The following is a 17,663-nucleotide window of genomic DNA, read 5'->3' on the forward strand; positions in this document are numbered from 1 at the left end:
ATGATGAGTTAAAATTACTATAAATGTTTATAGCTTATACTCATCGTATCAGATTATTTGAAAAATCTTGTTTGCATGTTCCCTTCTGATGGAGTTTGGGTCAGATGAAGGTGGTTACAAAGAATGTTTGACACTAAAAATTTTCACATTACACTATTGTTTGATAGTCATTCATTAATTCTTCACTTAGTCTACTTACTCATTAAGAATCAACAAATCTTTATTTTGGAGATGAATAAGATGTGTCCTTTACAGTGGGAAAGCTTATTATTTAATAGAGCTGTTTACAGACTTCAATTTGCCTTCTTGATAAATGTGATGAACATGGTTTACAATTTACAAAGATATTCAGGCTATCAGATCTTGGAATTGCAGAACTAAATTTTTCTGTATGTATTCTTATATGATTTTTTCCTAGGTATTTGGGGAAATAAATACTGTCTGATGGGGGAGTAGATAGCTTTTTCATATTTTGTATCTGCGAATGCATATTATCAGCTGAGCTGACATGACTATGCAATTATAAAGAAGTATAAAGCACAGGCTATTAAATGGTCCAAAAGAAAGTAAGTACACCGCTCATAAATCTTTGAAATCATGGGAATGTTTCCAGACAGAACAAGATGGAATTTATCTTCCTAATTGTGACACAGTACCTTGAAAAATGCAACTGGGTGCGTGGAGATAAGGCTTTGTATAATTTGCCATTTTAAAAGTTCCCCTGTCAAATTCAAGGTATTAAGTTGCTTTATGGAAGGCTAAGACCAAGCCCTAGATGCAAGACCCGGGGAACTGACTGCCGGAACGTTTGTGTTGCAGCGCCTCGCCCCTTGCCGGTGCTCTTTCGCGAAGGGACCGTCTCTGCCAAGCGCCTGTTGGTAGGAACCTGCTTGGTCGCGTCTGAGGGGGCTTGTAGGTGGCTCTGGCTGAAACAGGCGCCTGCGAGAGTCTGTAGGAGGGAAACCGCCATGGACGATCAGGGTTGCCCTCGGTGTAAGACCACCAAATATCGGAACCCCTCCTTGAAGCTGATGGTGAATGTCTGCGGACACACTCTGTGAGTTGGGCGGCAGTGGGTTCCCTGGGGGAGAGACGCGCTGGGTGGGAGGAGAGGGCCGGGAGATGCTAGGCCTCGTCTTGGGAGCAAAGGGCGTTGTTAGTTTCAACACTGGGGAGGAAAATGGGAAAAGAAGGCGTTGTGACTTTAAATAGACTGTAGCCGCTAGCCCCGAGCGGCTCTGGCCTGCTTTGAACTGCGGGTTCTCAGTGTGGCATCCAGCAGTTTGTCAGGTTCCGCCTTCCATAGCCAATGAGTATCCCGACTGTATTTCCAGGCTTTGTGTTGTTTACTGGGCTCTGGACATCGCTGATTAAAAGCGTGGGGGATTGGAGTGTTTATTTCATATGAAATGTTTTTATTGAAAAAGTGCGAAAGTGCTATGAAAACTTAAAATTTGCTTGAGTATATACTGCTGCTATTTATTGTATGAGTTAATTAAAAAACCCTGTGTGTATGCCCACTTGTCCTGATGGAGTTCGGTTAGACTCCCATCACTAAAATGAAGAAAACCCGGACTGTAGGTAGTTAATTTTGAAGATATAATAATGGCTGGCATTTGAGTGCACATTTTGTGCCAGACAGTGTTCTAAGCGCCTTACCATGAGTTATCTCAGTTCATTCCTACAACAGTCCCATGAAGTAGATACTGGTATTTCCATTTCACAGGGAAGGAAATCGAGACTGCTCAAGGTCCCTTATTAAGTGGGCCTCGAGAGAATTGGAACCCAGAAAGTCTGACTTTAGAACGCCCATTTTCAGGGGAAGGGGGCAGAAGGAGGGAGGTTGAGTTTGTGTATTTTGAAACAGGGATTGGTCAAAGTGTTTCTTGCCAGATTTCTTGTCAGATGTGGTTTAGTGAAGGTGGTTCTAGAAAGCACTTTGAGATAAAAAGGTGCCATGTAATGGCGAGCATATATTCCTGTAGTTTCTTTCAGGTTTATTGGAGGCAAAAAACAATGGATAATCTACAGTGTGTAGACAAGGTCTCCTCCCAACCCCCCAAGTGCTGACAAAAATGTAGAGCAATGACAGGGTCTTTAGGTAAGCATAAATTGCATGATTAGCTGTAGCTATAATTATTATATGGAATTTATTAGCTTACTTAACTTTTCTAATTGATCTTTATTTTCCTTTGCTTTACTCTGCAAAGAAGTATAGTAGAGCTGTGATTGAATGATTTAAGATTAGAAGTAAGGTAAAAGTAATCAAGAAGAATGCATGGAAAAGGGAATTCTACATGGAAAAACACTGTAGATAGACTGTTTTTAGAGAGATTTCGTTCAATTTCTCTCCATTTTTCTTTATCAGGTTTGTTATGGTGGAACAGGAAAGAGAGTTTGTTTTTTTTTTTTGGGAAGGATACTAACTAAATGTAATTTACCAGAAGGATGCTAAATGTAATTTTCTGGCCTAGCAGCAATTAGCCATTCAGGGAAGATTATACGATTTCAGTAACATAAATGGCATTTTAATTGGGCAATTATAAAATATTTATTTTAATTGAAATTGCTTTTGTTGTATCCTCAGCCCTTTTTGTTAAGATCTAAGAGTTAAGACTTTTGTCTAATTCATTCTGGTGTTGCATTTAATGTGGTTAATTTGCTAACCTGTTAGATAACAGGCTACATTTTACAGTCCTTTTTTGACTTGAAATGTGAACAAAATGAGTGAAAAGCTGTAGCGTATTGGCTGAGAGAACAAGCTTTGGAATGAGCCTGTCTGATTTCACATTCTTTACTCTTACTGGCTCTGTGGCCTTAGGGAAATGACTAACTCTTTGTTAGCCGTTCTTCTTGTTGGTACAATAGAGAAAATAGTGCTGCTTGTATCACGGTCCTTAAGTATTAAATAATATATGGAAAATATTTAGAGATATTTAGTATTCTGTCACATAATATTTGTTAACTATATATTGGCTATTTTATTATTATTATTCTTTGTGTGGCATGGGTGATAAGCAGAAATAAAATTAAAACAGGACTTATTTGGCCTGCTATGAAATACTTGCACAATAATGATTAGCTTTAAATGATTTCAGTACACTATGAAATGTGAAAATACAGCTTTAATTATAAGGACTCTGTTGTAATTTTCTTAATATGAACTCTTTAGCATGTTGTCTAATTAATCATCCTTTTAAAGAAGTACTTTAATCTAGGCTAACACACTGCTGTTTCTGAATGGAGGAGAGAACTCACTGATTTTTTCGGCAATCATTTAAAAAATTTAAAATTATATAAGCTATTAATAATAAAAGCAACGTAAGTTATTAAGTGAAAGGTAAAAATTTTTGTGGTTCACTTCTCCAGAGGTGACAACTTTTAGGTTGTTTGTGTATATTTTCGGATATTTTCTATGCATATACAAACATGGGTGTGTTTGGGTAGAAAACTTTTTCTTCCTTTAGCATAAACAGGAATATAGCATAAACATATATATATGTGTATATATATATATATATTTCCTTGCTTTTTTCATTATGTATATTGGATAATCTCTCTAGATCAATATGCATATGTTTTCCTCTTTTAACAATTTGATAGTAGTCCATTGTTCAAATATAATTTATTTACCCCAATTTTTAAAATTAATATTTGTTTAATTATCCAGTTTTTCCTTGGAGTAAGCATCCATAAGTATGCATATATATGTACATATATGTCTTTGAGCATTTAGGCCAGTATATCATAAGATATAACAGGTAAAAATCACAAGGTAATGTCCAGTAGTAGAATTGTTGGGTCAGAGTTTGTGGCTTTTAAATTTGATAAATATGGCCCAGTTGTTCTCAAAAAAGATTATGTCAAGACAGGCATGGTTGTTCCTACCTGTAATCCTAGCTACTTGGGAGGCTGAGGAGGGAGGATTCGAGACCAACTTGGACAACATAGGGAAACCCTATCCTTTTTTTTTTTTTTTTTTTTTTTTTTGAGAAGGAGTCTCGCTCTGTCGCCCAGGCTAGAGTGCAGTGGCGCAATCTCGGCTCACTGCAAGCTCCGCCTCCCGGGTTCATGCCATTCTCCTGCCTCAGCCTCCCGAGTAGCTGGGACTACAGGCGCCCGCTACCACGCCCGGCTAATTTTTTTGTATTTTTAGTAGAGACGGGGTTTCACCGTGTTAGCCAGGAGGGAAACCCTATCTTACAAAAAAAAAAAAAAAAAAAAAGATCTTGTCAATTATGTTACCGACAACTGTATGGAGATTCCTATTGCCACACAACTTTGCCTATATTGGCTAATATTATTTTTTAAAATCTTGCATTTTAAAAGATGTTTAAAAGCATCTTATCAGATGCTTTTCTGATAAGAAAAACATCTTGGTTTTTTTTTTTTTTTTTTTTTTTTGAGACGAAGTTTTGCTCTGTCACACAAGCTGGAGTGCAGTGGCATGATCTAGGCTCACTGCAACCTCCACCTCCCAGGTTCAAGTGATTCTCCTGCCTCAGACTCCCGAGTAGCTGGGACTACAGTCGCATGCCACCATGCCCGGCTAATTTTTGTATTTTTAGTAGAGACGGGGTTTCACTATGTTGGCCAGGCTGGTCTCGAACTACTGACTTCGTGATCCAGCTGCCTCGATCCTCCCAAAGTGCTGGGATTACAGGTGTGAGCCACTGCGCCCGGCCTGAGATGGAGTTTTGCTCTTGTTGCCCAGGCTGGAGTGCAATGGCGTGATAGCTCACCACAACCTCTGCCTCCCGGGTTCAAGCAGTTCTCCTGTCTCAGCCTTCCAAGTAGCTGGGATTACAGACATGCGCCACTACGTCTGGCTAATTTTGTAGTTTTAGTAGAGATGGGGTTTCTCCATGTTGGTCAGGCTGGTCTTGAACTCCCGACCTCAGGTGATCCACCCGCTTTGGCATCCCAAAGTGCTGAGATTACAGGCGTGAGCCACCGTGCCCAGCCTCATTTTGGCTCTTAATGAAAATTTTTTTGATAGTTTGTTGAGTTTTTATGGCATGTATTTCATGGGATTGAATATAGACATTTTAATAATATGCTTGTTAGTCTGAGAAGAGCAGGTATTATTTTGCTGAATGATTCTGGCTCGGTCTTAGGATGTTGTAATCAAGTTGTTGGCTAGGACTGCAGTCTAGATTTGACTGGGCCTGGAGTATCTGTTTCCAAGGTCACTCATGTGGCTCTTGTCAGGAGGCTTCAGTTCCTCCCCATGGACTCTTCCATAGGGCTACTTATGACGTGACTTTTCCCAGAACTAGTGATATGAGTGGAGGTAAGGAAGATTGGGGAGATGGAGGGGAGAAGAGACAAAGGGAGGGAGGAAGGGAACTGGAAGCTGTAGAGCCTTTTAAAACCTAATGATAGAAGTGATATACCATCACCTGTGGTGTTTTGTAGTGTTATAATGTGGGAGAGTACACACAAGAGTGTGAATACCAAGAGTGTGAATATCATTGGGCTATCTTGAAGGCTGGCTTCCGCAGGATTTTATTAACTTATTATTATTTTTTTTCATGTCCTCAAGTAGCAAAGACTTTTTGGAGGCAAGTGATAAAGTGAGTAGGAGTAGTGCTTCATAAAAGAGGAACTATAGGGTTATGGAAAAATTAACTAGGAGTTTTACTTATGGGAGAAAATACAGGAGCAGAGAGGAGAGAAAAGAGGTGAAACATTATTAAATACCTTTATTTCTTAGCTGCTAGCAATTGAAGAAGCATATTTCCCTACTTATCAATTTAATCTAGCAAATGCACAAATGAATTGATTGTATGCATACAGAAGAAGATTGGATTTCATGTTCTTTTTTTAATTTTTTCTGTTCAAGGATGAACATTGTCTCAATTACAGAAAATGGTAATTTTTTTTCTTTATCAGGCCACCTATTTCAAGAAATGGGCCTTCCATTCTGAAGGCATATAGAATTAGATGGAGGCAGTGGTATCTAATTATCATTTAACTACAGCCTTTAATAATTTAATTTCTGTCTGGGTGCAGTGGCTTACGCCTGTAATCCCAGCACTTTGGGAGGCTGAGGCGGGTGGATCACCTGAGGTCAGGAGTTCGAGACCATCCTGGCCAACATAGTGAAACCCCGTCTCTACTAAAAATACAATAATTAGCTGGGTGTGGTGGCATGGGCATGTAATCCCAGGTACTTGGGAGGCTAAGGCAGGAGAATCACTTGAACCTGGGAGGCAGAGGTTGCAGTGAGCCGGGATCACACCACTGCACTCCAGCCTAGGCTACAGAGCAAGACTCCATCTTAAAAAAAAAATTAATTTCTATCCCAACCATTCTTGGCAAAACCTGTCTCTGGAAATTTTACGTGCTAAATCTACTTTTTTCATCACGCACGAGACGCAAAGTACAAGATAAGCAAAATCAAGTACCTACCATCTTGATATATAAAGGCAATGTTTTGTGATAGTTACATAACATCTTTCTCTTTCTTTTTTTCCCTTTTTTTTCGGTTCTCCTATTTCTCATTTACTGATGTTACTGGATAGTTTATCCTGAAGAGTCTGAATTTTGCTTATTGCATCTCTGTGATATTGTTAAATATGTTCTTCTGTTCTCAGTATTTCCTCTAAATTGTTAGTTATGTTTAAAAGTTTTATCAGATTAAGTTTGAATTTATTTGTTGATAAGAATAATAAGTGGTGTTTACTCATTTAATATACTGGTCTTATTCAGTACCTTTGTGCAAATTGGGAAACAGAGCCCCCTCTGGGTAGAAAATTAGGAAAAGGCACTTATTTTAGGTGGAAGATTTAGAACAGGAACATTCTAGATATATTATTTTATAATTTTCTGTTGTGATAAGAGGATATACTCTATAAAATTTCAGTCCTTTGAAGTTTTCTGAAAGCTTGCTTATGGTCCAGCATATGGCCTGTCTTTGTGAACAATCATTGTACATTTGAAAAGAATATACATTCTGTGGTTGTTGGGTGTAGTGTAGTATAAGTTATAAACGTGGTACATACTACCATACCCATCTTGGTTGATAGCATTACCAGATCTTCTGTATCTTTATTAATTTATTTTATCTACTCATCTTATGAATTACTCCACTATGATTATAGATTTGTCAGTTTTTCTTGTAAGTTTTGTCATACTTTATGCATTTTGGAACTCTCTTGTTGGGTACATATTTGGGATTGTTATGCCTTCCTAATACATTTCTCCTTTTATCATTATGAAATGGCCCTCTTTGTCTCTTGTAATATGCTTTTTCCTGAAGATTCTGTCTGATAATAATTTGGCACTGTCAGCTTTCTTGTGCTTACTATTTGATAGTGTGCATTTTTCTGTTCATTTACTTTAAAAAAATTTTTTAACCCATGTAATATCAGTGGCACAATCATAAACTCCTGGGCTCAAATGATCCTCCTGCCTCAGCCTCTTGAGTAGCTAGGACTACAGGTGCATGGCACCACACCTGGCTTATTTATTTATTTATTATTTTTATTTTTTGAGATGGAATCTCGCTCTGTTGCCCAGGCTGGAGTGCAGTGGCATGATCTCAGCTCACGGCAAGCTCCGCCTCCCAGGTTCACACCATTCTCCTGCCTCAGCCTTCCGAGTAGCTGGGATTACAGGCACGGGCCACCCTGTCTGGCTAATTTTTTGTATTTTTAATAGAGACAGGGTTTCACTGTGTTAGCCAGGATGGTCTCGATTTCCTGACCTCGTGATCCTCCCGCCTCGGCCTCCCAAAGTGCTGGGTTTACAGGCGTGAGCCACTGCGCCTGGGCTTTTTTTTTTTTTTTTTTTTTTTTTTTTAATTTTTAGTAGAGATGGGGTCTTGCTATGTTTCCCAATCTCAAACTCCTGAGCTCAAGTGATCCTCCTGCCTGGGCCTCCCAAAATGTAGGTATTACAGGAGTGAGCCGCTGTACCTGGCCCCCATCCATTTACTTTCAACCAATTTGTGTCTATCTCTGGGAGACTCTACTTCATTGAGTCTTGCCATTTTATCTGGATTGACAGTCTCTGCCTTTTAATTGGTGTACTAGTCCGTTATATCTAATTATTGATATCATTGGGTTTAAGTCTACATGTTTCCTTGTATTCCTTTGGTTTTTTTGTTGTTCTTTTGCTCCTTTCCTGCCTTATTTTGAAATAATTGGATTTTTTAAAGTATTGGCCTATTAGCAGGTAGCTTTTTATTTTTTATTTATTTATTTATTTTTTAAATAGGAGACAGGATCTCACTCTATCACCCAGGCTGGAGTGTGGTGGCTTGATCACAGGTCACTGCAACCTTGAACTCAGGGGTTCAAGGGATCCTTTCACTTCAGCCACCCCAGAATTTGGGACTACAGGTGTGCACTGCCACAGCCAGCTAATTTTTAATTTTTTTTTGTAGAGCTAGGCTCTGACTGTGTTGCCCAGGCTGGTCTCAAACTCCTGGCCTCAAGTGATCTACCCACCTCAGCCTCCCAAAGTGCTGGGATTACAGTCACCTTTTATGGCCAACAATTAACTCCTCATTGTTATTATTATTATTAGTGGTTTCTTTCAGCATATCTTTTATTTGTATTTGTGATTTGTTGTTATTTTTGCTTTAAACAGTCAGTTGTCTTTAAGGAAAGGTAAGTTTTTAAAAAACAACTTCACTGCATATAATTCACGTACCATAAAATTCACACATTTAAAGTGTACGTTTCAATGGCTTTTAGTATATTCTCAGAGATGTACATATTACCCCACAAAGAAACCTCTCACCACTTAGCCGTCACACTCCTCAACTCCCCGCTCCCATAGCACTAGGCAACCAGTTATCTACTTTCTGACTATGTAGATTTTCCTATTCTGGACCTTTCATATAAATGGAATCATACAGTATGTGGTTCTCTGGACTGGCTTCTTTTACATAGTATAATATTTTCTAGGTTCATCCATGTTGTAGCATGTATGAGTACCACATTTCTTTTTATTGCTGAATATTATTCCATTGTATGGCTATACTACATTTTATCCATTCATCAGTTGAAGAACATTTGAGTCATTTCTACTTTTTGGCTGTTATGAATAATGCTGCTGTGAACATTCATGTACAAGTTTTCGTATGGACAAATGTTTTTGTTTCTCTCATGTATATATTTAGGAGTAGAATTATTGGATCATATGGTAACTCTTTGTTTAGTTTGTTTTCCAATGTGGCTGTACCATCTTATAGCAGTGAATGAGGGCTCTAGTCTTTCTATGTAGTTGCCAATGCTTGTTATAGTTGTCTTTTGATTATAGCCATTCTAGTGGGTATGAAGTGGTGAAATATAGTCTCTTATTTTCACCTATTTACTATCTTTGATATTGCCCTTCTTCCTTTGGATCTGATTTTATAGTCATATTGATTTCCATCTGCCTAAAGAACATTCTTTAGCATTTCTTTTTTTTTTGAGACGGAGTCTTGCTCTGTTGCCCAGGCTGGAGTACAATGGCACAATCTCGGCTCACTGCAGCCTCTGCCTCCCAGGTTCAAGCGATTCTCCTGCCTCAGCCTCTTGAGTAACTGGGATTACAGGTGTGTGCCACCATGCCTGGCTAATTTTTGTATTTTCAGTAGAGATGGAGTTTCACCATGTTGGCCAGGCTGGCCTTGAACTCCTGACCTCAGGTGATTCGCCTGCCTCAGCCTCTCAAAGTGCTGAGATTACAGGCGTGAACCACTGCGCCCAGCTCCTTAGCATTTCTTATAGTGTAGGTGTGTTGGTGAAGAATATACTCTGATTTTGTTTATAAGAAAGTGTTTTTATTTCACCCTAGTGTTTGAAGGATATTTTTGCTGAATATAGAATTATGGGTTGGCATTTCTTTGACCATACAAAAGATATCATTTCATTGTTCTCTAGTGTTTCTGTTGAGAAGTTAACTTTACTCATATCTCTTTCTCCCTGTTCTTTAGATTATATATTTTCTATTGATCTATCTTCAAGTTCACTGTTGCCTGTCTGCCATTTCTAATCTCATCCAACTATGTTAAGCCCTTTGCATTCAATAGATTTTTCATTTCTTATTGTATTGTTTTGGTCGTAGAGTTTTCATTTTTATCTTTTTTATAGTTTTCATTTCTCTGATATTTCCCATCTATATACTCATCAAGAATATATTTTTCTTTAGTTCTTTGAAAGCATTTTCCTTTAATTTTTTGAACATATTTTCCATTAATTCCTTTAAAATATTTATAATAGTCAATCTTAAGGTTTCTGTCTGTAAGAGTTAACTCCTTGGCTATCTCAGGGTTGGTTTCTTTTTTGTTTGTGTTTTTGAGAGAGCCTCACTCTGTTGCCCATGCTGGAGTGCAGTGGCACGATCTTGGCTCACTGCAACCTCCACCTCTTAGGTTCAAGTGATTCTCCTGCCTCAGCCTCCCAAGTAGCTGGGATTACAGGTGCCTGCTACCATGCCTGGCTAATTTTTGTATTTTTAGTAGAGACGGGGTTTTGCCCTGTTGGCCAGGCTGGTCCCAAGCTCTTGACCTCAAGTGATCTGCGTGCCTCGGCCTCCCAAAGTGCGGGGATTACAGGTGTGAGCCATCACGCCCAGCCATCTCAGGGTTGGTTTCTATTGACTGCTTTTATTTGACTGTAGGTTACAGTTTTCTGCTTATTTATTTTTGCATGTTTACTACTTTTTAATTGTAGGTGGTATATTATAGAGATTCTGGATTTTGTATTTTTGTGAAAAGTGTTGATTTTAAAAATTCTTGCAGGTAGTTCAGTTACTGGCAGATAACTTTGAACTTGTGTAGGCTTGGTTTTACTCTTTGCTAGAATGATATGTGGAGAACCCATTGTTTCCTTACTTTAGTGTAACTCAACCTCACATTTTTAATCCCTTCAAAAACTTGTTGGGGCTTGATTTTAGTCTTTGTTAGGGTGCACCTAGAATATGCCTTATTCTAGGATGTGGTTCTTACTCTTAGTTGAGGCATTTTTGATATCTCAGCTGGATATCTGAGATGTTAATAAGGTGTTAATGTGATTTCTCTGCTCTGGCTGGTGGGAACTCTAGGTATACCCAGTACTCCTCAACTCTAGTGTATTTTCCTCTCTTAACCACTCTCTTTTAAGCCTTGATTGGTTTTGCCCTACACATGTGCAGCCTATTTCTTGGCCAAGGATTTAATGGGGGAATCCTACATGTCTTCTAGCCTCTCTGCCTTGTGGATTTCAGCCACATCAATTACCCTGCATTCTGATCTCTGCCTATTTGGCTTAGCACAATCACTATTCCCTTCTTAAAGTCTTGCTTGCTGGGCCATGATCATGGCAATTGTTGCCAGATAGAAAGCTGAGGCATTTGTAGGGCTCACCTTGTGAGTTTCCCATCTCTCAGGGATGTCCTGTCCTGCCTGTTGTCTAATGCCTGTAAACAGTTGTATTATGCACTTTATTTTATGGTTGCTCATGGTGGGAAGGCTAGTCTGGCATCAGTTACTCCATCATATTTGTTAGCAAAAGCTGGCCTTACTGTTGTTAAGCATTTACTTCCTCCTGTAGTCTTGCAGATTTTCTCAGTTCTATATGTACCTCTTGCTTTTCTTTTTTGTTTGAGACAGTCTTGCTCTGTTGCCTAGGTTGGAATGCAGTGGTGCGATCTTGGCTCATTGCAACCTTTGCCTCCCGGGTTCAAGCAATTCTCGTGCCTCAGCCTCCTGAGTAGATGGGATTACAGGTGTGTGCCACCACGCCTGGCTAATTTTTGTATTTTTAATAGAGATGGGGTTTGGCCATGTTGCCCAGGCTGGTCTTGAACTCCTGGACTCAAGAGATCTGCCCACCTTGGCCTCCCACCTTGGTCTCCCAAAGTGCTGGGATTACAGGTGTGAGCTGTTGCGCCCGGCCCCTGTTTATTTTCTTTACCTCAAAATTGGCAGTACCCTGTTAACATTTTCTTTTTTGTTGTATAGTTCTGATTACTTTTTTGTTTTTACTACCTCAGCTCCTTCCCTAATATTTTTGTAAGCTTTCTTTTCTTTTAATGGAGTGTTTTGAGGTTGATTAGCAGTATAGTGCTGCAGAACAGCGCTTAGAGAATTGGTGCCTCCTGTCTTCTGACTGGTAATTACAGTGAAGATCGCAAGACTCTTCTGAAGGGGAGGTAGTTTGTGCTTTCACACATATGTAAGAGTTGGTGTTGTATGTATCTTAATTATCCAGAGACAGGTTGAGGAGTAGAAAGAACACCAAATCTCAAGTTAGAAAATCTAGGCTCTAGTTTCACCATAGACTAGCGAGTTATAGGCCAGCCATTTAACTTTGGTTTGTTCACTTGTTTATAATAGGTAACATCCAGCCCCCTGAAGCTCTTAAAATTTGTGTAATTTAATAGTTAATTAGAAAATTATTGGCTGGGTGCGGTAGCTCACACCTGTAATCCCAGCGCTTTGGGAGGCCGAGGCGGGTAGATTACGAGGTCAGGAGTTCGAGACCAGCCTGACCAACATGGTGAAACCCCATCTCTACTAAAAATACAAAAAATTAGCCAGGCGTGGTGGGTCATGCCTGTAATTCCAGCTACTTGGGAGGATGAGGCAGGAGAATCACTTGAACCTGGGAGGTGGAGGTTGCAGTGAGCCGAGACCGCACCACTGCACTCCAGCTTAGGTGACAGAGTGAGACTCTGTCTCAAAAAAAAAAAAAGAAAAAATCAGTGTAGTCTGTAGTCTTTTCTTTGACCTTACAACATTAATAAAACTATTTGTATTAGCTGTAATTGTTTTTTCCCAGTATGAGGGATGGTGCTGATCACTCTGCAGAATATGAATACTTCATTACGGATTGCTTATTATATGGCTCTAACATATATTTTTTGCTTGATCAAAAATGGCTATTAGTGTACTTTAGTCTTTAAGATGCAGTGTGCTAATATACTTAGTTACTTACTGAGCGTAACTTATAGTTCTTTAAAACTATGTTTACAAGATATTTACTAATTATATTATTTGTAATGTTTCTACTCTCCAATTCCCTTCTATACTGAGAATCCTTTTTAAAGATTCATTTCATACACACACACACACACACACACACACACACACACAAAATTATGTCTTTTTTTTTTTTTTTTGAGACAGAGTCTCGCTCTGTCGCCCAGTCTGGAATACAGTGGTGCGATCTCGGCTCACTGCAAGCTCTGCCTCCCAGGTTCACGCCATTCTTCTGCTTCAGCCTCCTGAGTAGCTGGACTACAGGTGCCCGCCACCATGCCCAGCTAATTTTTTGTATTTTTAGTAGAGATGGGGTTTCACCATGTTAGCCAGGATGGTCTTGATCTCCTGACCTTGTGATCTGCCCGCCCTGGCCTCCCAAAGTGCTGGGATTACAGGCATGAGCCAATGCGCCCTGCCCAAAATTATGTCTTAATGATGGGTATCCATTCTGAGAAACTCATGTTAGGCAGTTTTTACTGTGTGAACATCATACAGTGTGCTTATGGTGTGGTACCTGGTATAGTCTATTATATACCTAAGCTATATGGTGTAGCTTATTGCTCCTAGGCTACAGGTCTGTATAGCGTGTTACTGTACTGAATACCATAGGCAGCTGTAACACAATGGTAAGTTTTTGTGTATCTAATTATATATAAACACAGAAAAGTTACAGTAAAAAAGGATAAAAAATGATACGCCTATATAGGGCAGTTACCCTGAAAGGAGTTTGTGGGACTGGAAGTTGTTCTGGGTGAGTCAGTAAGTAGTGAGTGAATGTTAAGGCCTAGGATATTACTATACACTACTGTAGACATTATAAGCCCTGTACACTTAGGCTACACTAAATTTATAAAAAAATTTTCTTTCTTCAATAATAAACCCCAGCTTATGGTAACAATTTTACTTTATAAATTTTTATTTTCTTTTGAACTGTTTGACTGTTTTGTAATACCTAGCTTAAAACACAAATTATGCAGGTATACAAAAGTATTTTATTTATGTCCTTATTCTATAAGACTTAAGCTTTTTTTCTATTGAAAACATTTTAAGGCCAGGCGTGGTGGCTCACACCTGTAATCCTAGCACTATGGGAGGCCGAGGTCGGCGGATCATGAGGTCAGGAGATCGAGACCATCCTGGCTAACACAGTGAAACACCGTCTCTACTGAAAATACCAAAAATTAGCCGAGTGTGGTGGTACCCACCTGTAGTCCCAAGCTACTTGGGAGGCTGAGGCAGGAGAATCCCTTGAACCTGGGAGGCAGAGGTTGCAGTGAGCTAAAATTGCGCTACTGCACTCCAGCCTGGGCAACAGAGCGAGACTCTGTCTCAGAAAAAAAAAAAAAAAAAAGAAGAAAATATTTTAAATTTAGGTTTTCCTTTTTTTTGAGACAGGGTCTTGCTCTGTCGCCCAGGCTGGAGTGCAGGGGCATGATCACGGCTCACTGCAGTCTTGACATCCCTGGCTTAAGCAATCCTTCAGCTGTAGCCTTCTGAATAGCTGCGACTCCAGGTTGGTGCCACCGTGCCCAGTTAGTTTTTTGATTTTTAGTAGGGATGAGGTGTCATTATGTTGCCCAGGCTGGTCTTGAACTCCTGGGCTCAAGTGATCCTCTCGCCTTGGCCTCCCAAAGTGCTGGGATTGCAGGCGTGAACCACTACACATGGCCCTATTTTTGTTTTTACTTTTTAAGCTTTTTCATTAAAAATGAAGATACAAACATACACATTAGCACATACATTAGCCTAGACCTACACAGGGTCAGGATCATCAATATCACTGTCTTCCCTCTCCACGTTTTTTTCTCATTGGAAAGTCTTCGAGAGCAATAACATGCATGAAGTTGTCATCTTCTGTGATAACAATGCCTTCTTCTAGAATACTTCCTGAATGATCTGCTGAGGCTGTTTCACAATTAACTTTTTTTTTTATTAGTAGAAGGAGTACACTATAAAATAACAGTTAAGAAGTCACAGTATCGTAAATGCATAAACCAGTATCGTAGTCATTTATTATCATTATTAACTATTATGCACTGTGCATAATTGCATATGCTATATTTTCATACGACTGGTGGTGCAGTAGGTTTGTTTACCCCAGTATCACCACAAACAGGTGAGTAATGTGTTATGCTAAGATGTTAGGATGGCTACGAAGTCATTAGGTGATAGGAATTTTTCAGCTGTATTATAATCTTAAGGAACAGACATCATTGTATATGTGGTCTGTCTTTGACCAAAATGTCCTTGTGTAGTGCATGACTATATATAGTTTTGAATTTTGGAGGAAATCTATCCAGATTTGTACCTGCAGGTATCAGAAAGTTTCATAGCATCTTTGGCTTTGTGAACATTCTCTTTCCATGGAAGTTATGTTCTCAAACTTGTATTCCAAGAGTCAAACAGGTGAAGCTATCTATTGGACATTCAAACTTATTTGTTAAAATGCAAGTTATTTTATTCTGTAAGGATCTAAAGTAGTAGTTCATTAGTTTCCTTTAGGGATACAAATAGAAATAGAAATGGAATTAATTTTTTCTCATTGCTTTTTTTCTGCTGTGGGCATAAAAATATTATGTCTAACAAATATATACTGATAGTATGATTGCCTGGGTTGGAATCCTAGGTTCACTACTTATTATTAGCTATGAGATTTAGGGAAAATTAGTGATTCTTATTAAAACTTTTTCTCATCTGTACAATGGGTTCACTAGTAGTGATACCTTACAGTTACTATGAAGATTAGATGAGGCACAGTTCGAGTAAATTTAAGAATTCAAGTAAATCTATGAATTCAAGTAAATTTACTCTATAATCTATAAAGAGTTATTTTCAGTATTCTATGTGCAAAAAATATATAGTTTTTCAGCTTAAGTTTCAGGAATCTTTTGGCAATTTATTTTCAGTTTACTTAGCAACTTGTTCCTGAGACAGCAAATAGAATGAGAATAATTGAGTGAAAATTAAATGAGATTTTAATGATTTTCTTCAGGTTTCAAATGCGTTAAGCCTATTTTCCAAGAAAAAAATAAGACAACAGTAATTTACTAGTTGTTGGTGTTTACTAATAAACGTATTTGCAGTCTTTCTCAGACACTCAATACCGTTTCCAGGCCAGTGATTCCAAAACTTACCTCATCCTAAGAATCATCTGGGGTGCTTCTTTAAAGTACAGATTTCTGGGCCCTACCATAGTCTTTCGAGGTGGGGACCAGTATTTTATACTATCTAGGTAAATTTTGTGGTCTAAGAGGGTTGAAAACACAGTTCTGGGGAAACAACAGTGAATGTGGCAGACATGGTTTCTGCCCCCATTACTTTCATAGTGTCTTAGTTCTTCCTTTGAGTCATTAAAAATAAATTCGTTTTTCTTTACTTTTTTTTTTTTTTTTTTTTGAGACGGAATCTCGTTCTGTCGCCCAGGCTGGAGTGCAGAGGCGCGATCTCGGCTCACTGCAAGCTTCGCCTCCTGGGTTCACGGCATTCTCCTGCCTCAGCCTCCCGAGTAGCTGGGACTACAGGCGTCTGCCACCACGCCCGGCCAATCTTTTTTGTATTTTATTAGTAGAGATAGGGTTTCACCATGTTAGCCAGGATCGTCTCGATCTCCTGACCTCGTGATCCGCTTGCCTCGGCCTCCCAAAGTGCTGGGATTACAGGCGTGAGCCACTGCGCCCAGCCTTTTTTTTTTTTTTTTTTTTTAAACAAGGAAGAAAAGGAAAGTTTATAGTTATAGAAATATTCTTTGTAGTTAAGATGTGAAAGTGGGCTTTATTGTTAAATCAGCTATTTTTTAAGAAAATTACTATTTGCTAAAGAAACATAAATCTGAAATCTTGCAGCCTAATTTTAGCTGTTCTGCTGATTTAGGAAAAGGTCCTTTGGGGAAGCAAATCATTTTGGTTGGTTGGGTACAGGTTTTGCAAAGTTAGCATCAGGGGAACAAAAATGTCTGGGTGATACCAAATATACCAATGTTGTACGTGGTTCCAAATATGGAAATGGTTTTGTCTAAAGCAGCCACTGAAGAGAAATTATCTAAATATTAGCCCCTTTAGGAAAGTGGAATGTGTTGTCTGATTTGGCTCTCAGGCTTAGTATGAAAGTTTGTGCAAAAGTACAGCTTACAAAATGCTATTTGTTTTATTAAAAGGATTGATAGGAAGTTGACATACTTAGTTAATTTAAATTTGGAAGGAGCTTAGCAAACATCTTTCTAGTTGTATTTTATGTCTCCCTCCACCTTCTTTTTTTTTTTAATCAAATGGGGAAACTGAAGCCTAAGAAAGGATATATGGTTGCATAGCCCACCTGGACAGCTCCAGTCTCTTTTTTTGTGTGTAAATCCCATTCAGAAATTAAATTTCAAAATTAATTTTCAATTACATTTTGATTACCTGTTGGCTAAATACATTTTTTTTTACTGTAATGCAACTGGGTTGTAACTCAAACTCATACATAAGATGAAAAAACTACAATATTAAAAATCATTTTGATCTACTTAGAACAATTTTCTCTTTATATTTTATTTTCTAGGGTGCTAGCTTACGATAAAAGGCATCTTTGAATATTCAATAATGATATTTTTCCTGATATTGTATTTGCCACATCTTTATTTTTTATTGATGATATATAAGCAATGACATAGTATTTGGTTTTTGAGGTATAATCAGATGTCAACTAGGAAGCCTAAATAAATTGT

General features: G+C 38.6%; 1 protein-coding gene across 2 annotated transcripts in view; it reads left to right on the forward strand.

Annotated features, from left to right (window-relative positions):
• Nucleotides 1-779: 779 nt before the first annotated feature.
• MNAT1 (MNAT1 component of CDK activating kinase) overlaps nt 780-17,663 on the forward strand; it is a 232,817-nt gene continuing 215,933 nt past the window's right edge. For both annotated transcript variants that reach the window (XM_001167724.7, XM_016926179.4), the window contains exon 1: nt 780-1,057. In XM_001167724.7, the coding sequence (XP_001167724.1) occupies nt 969-1,057 (89 nt within the window). In that variant the 5' untranslated portion in view covers nt 780-968. The remainder of the gene's footprint in view (nt 1,058-17,663) is intronic.

This window comes from Pan troglodytes, chromosome 15, assembly GCF_028858775.2.
Source record: "Pan troglodytes isolate AG18354 chromosome 15, NHGRI_mPanTro3-v2.0_pri, whole genome shotgun sequence".
NCBI lineage: Eukaryota > Metazoa > Chordata > Mammalia > Primates > Hominidae > Pan > Pan troglodytes.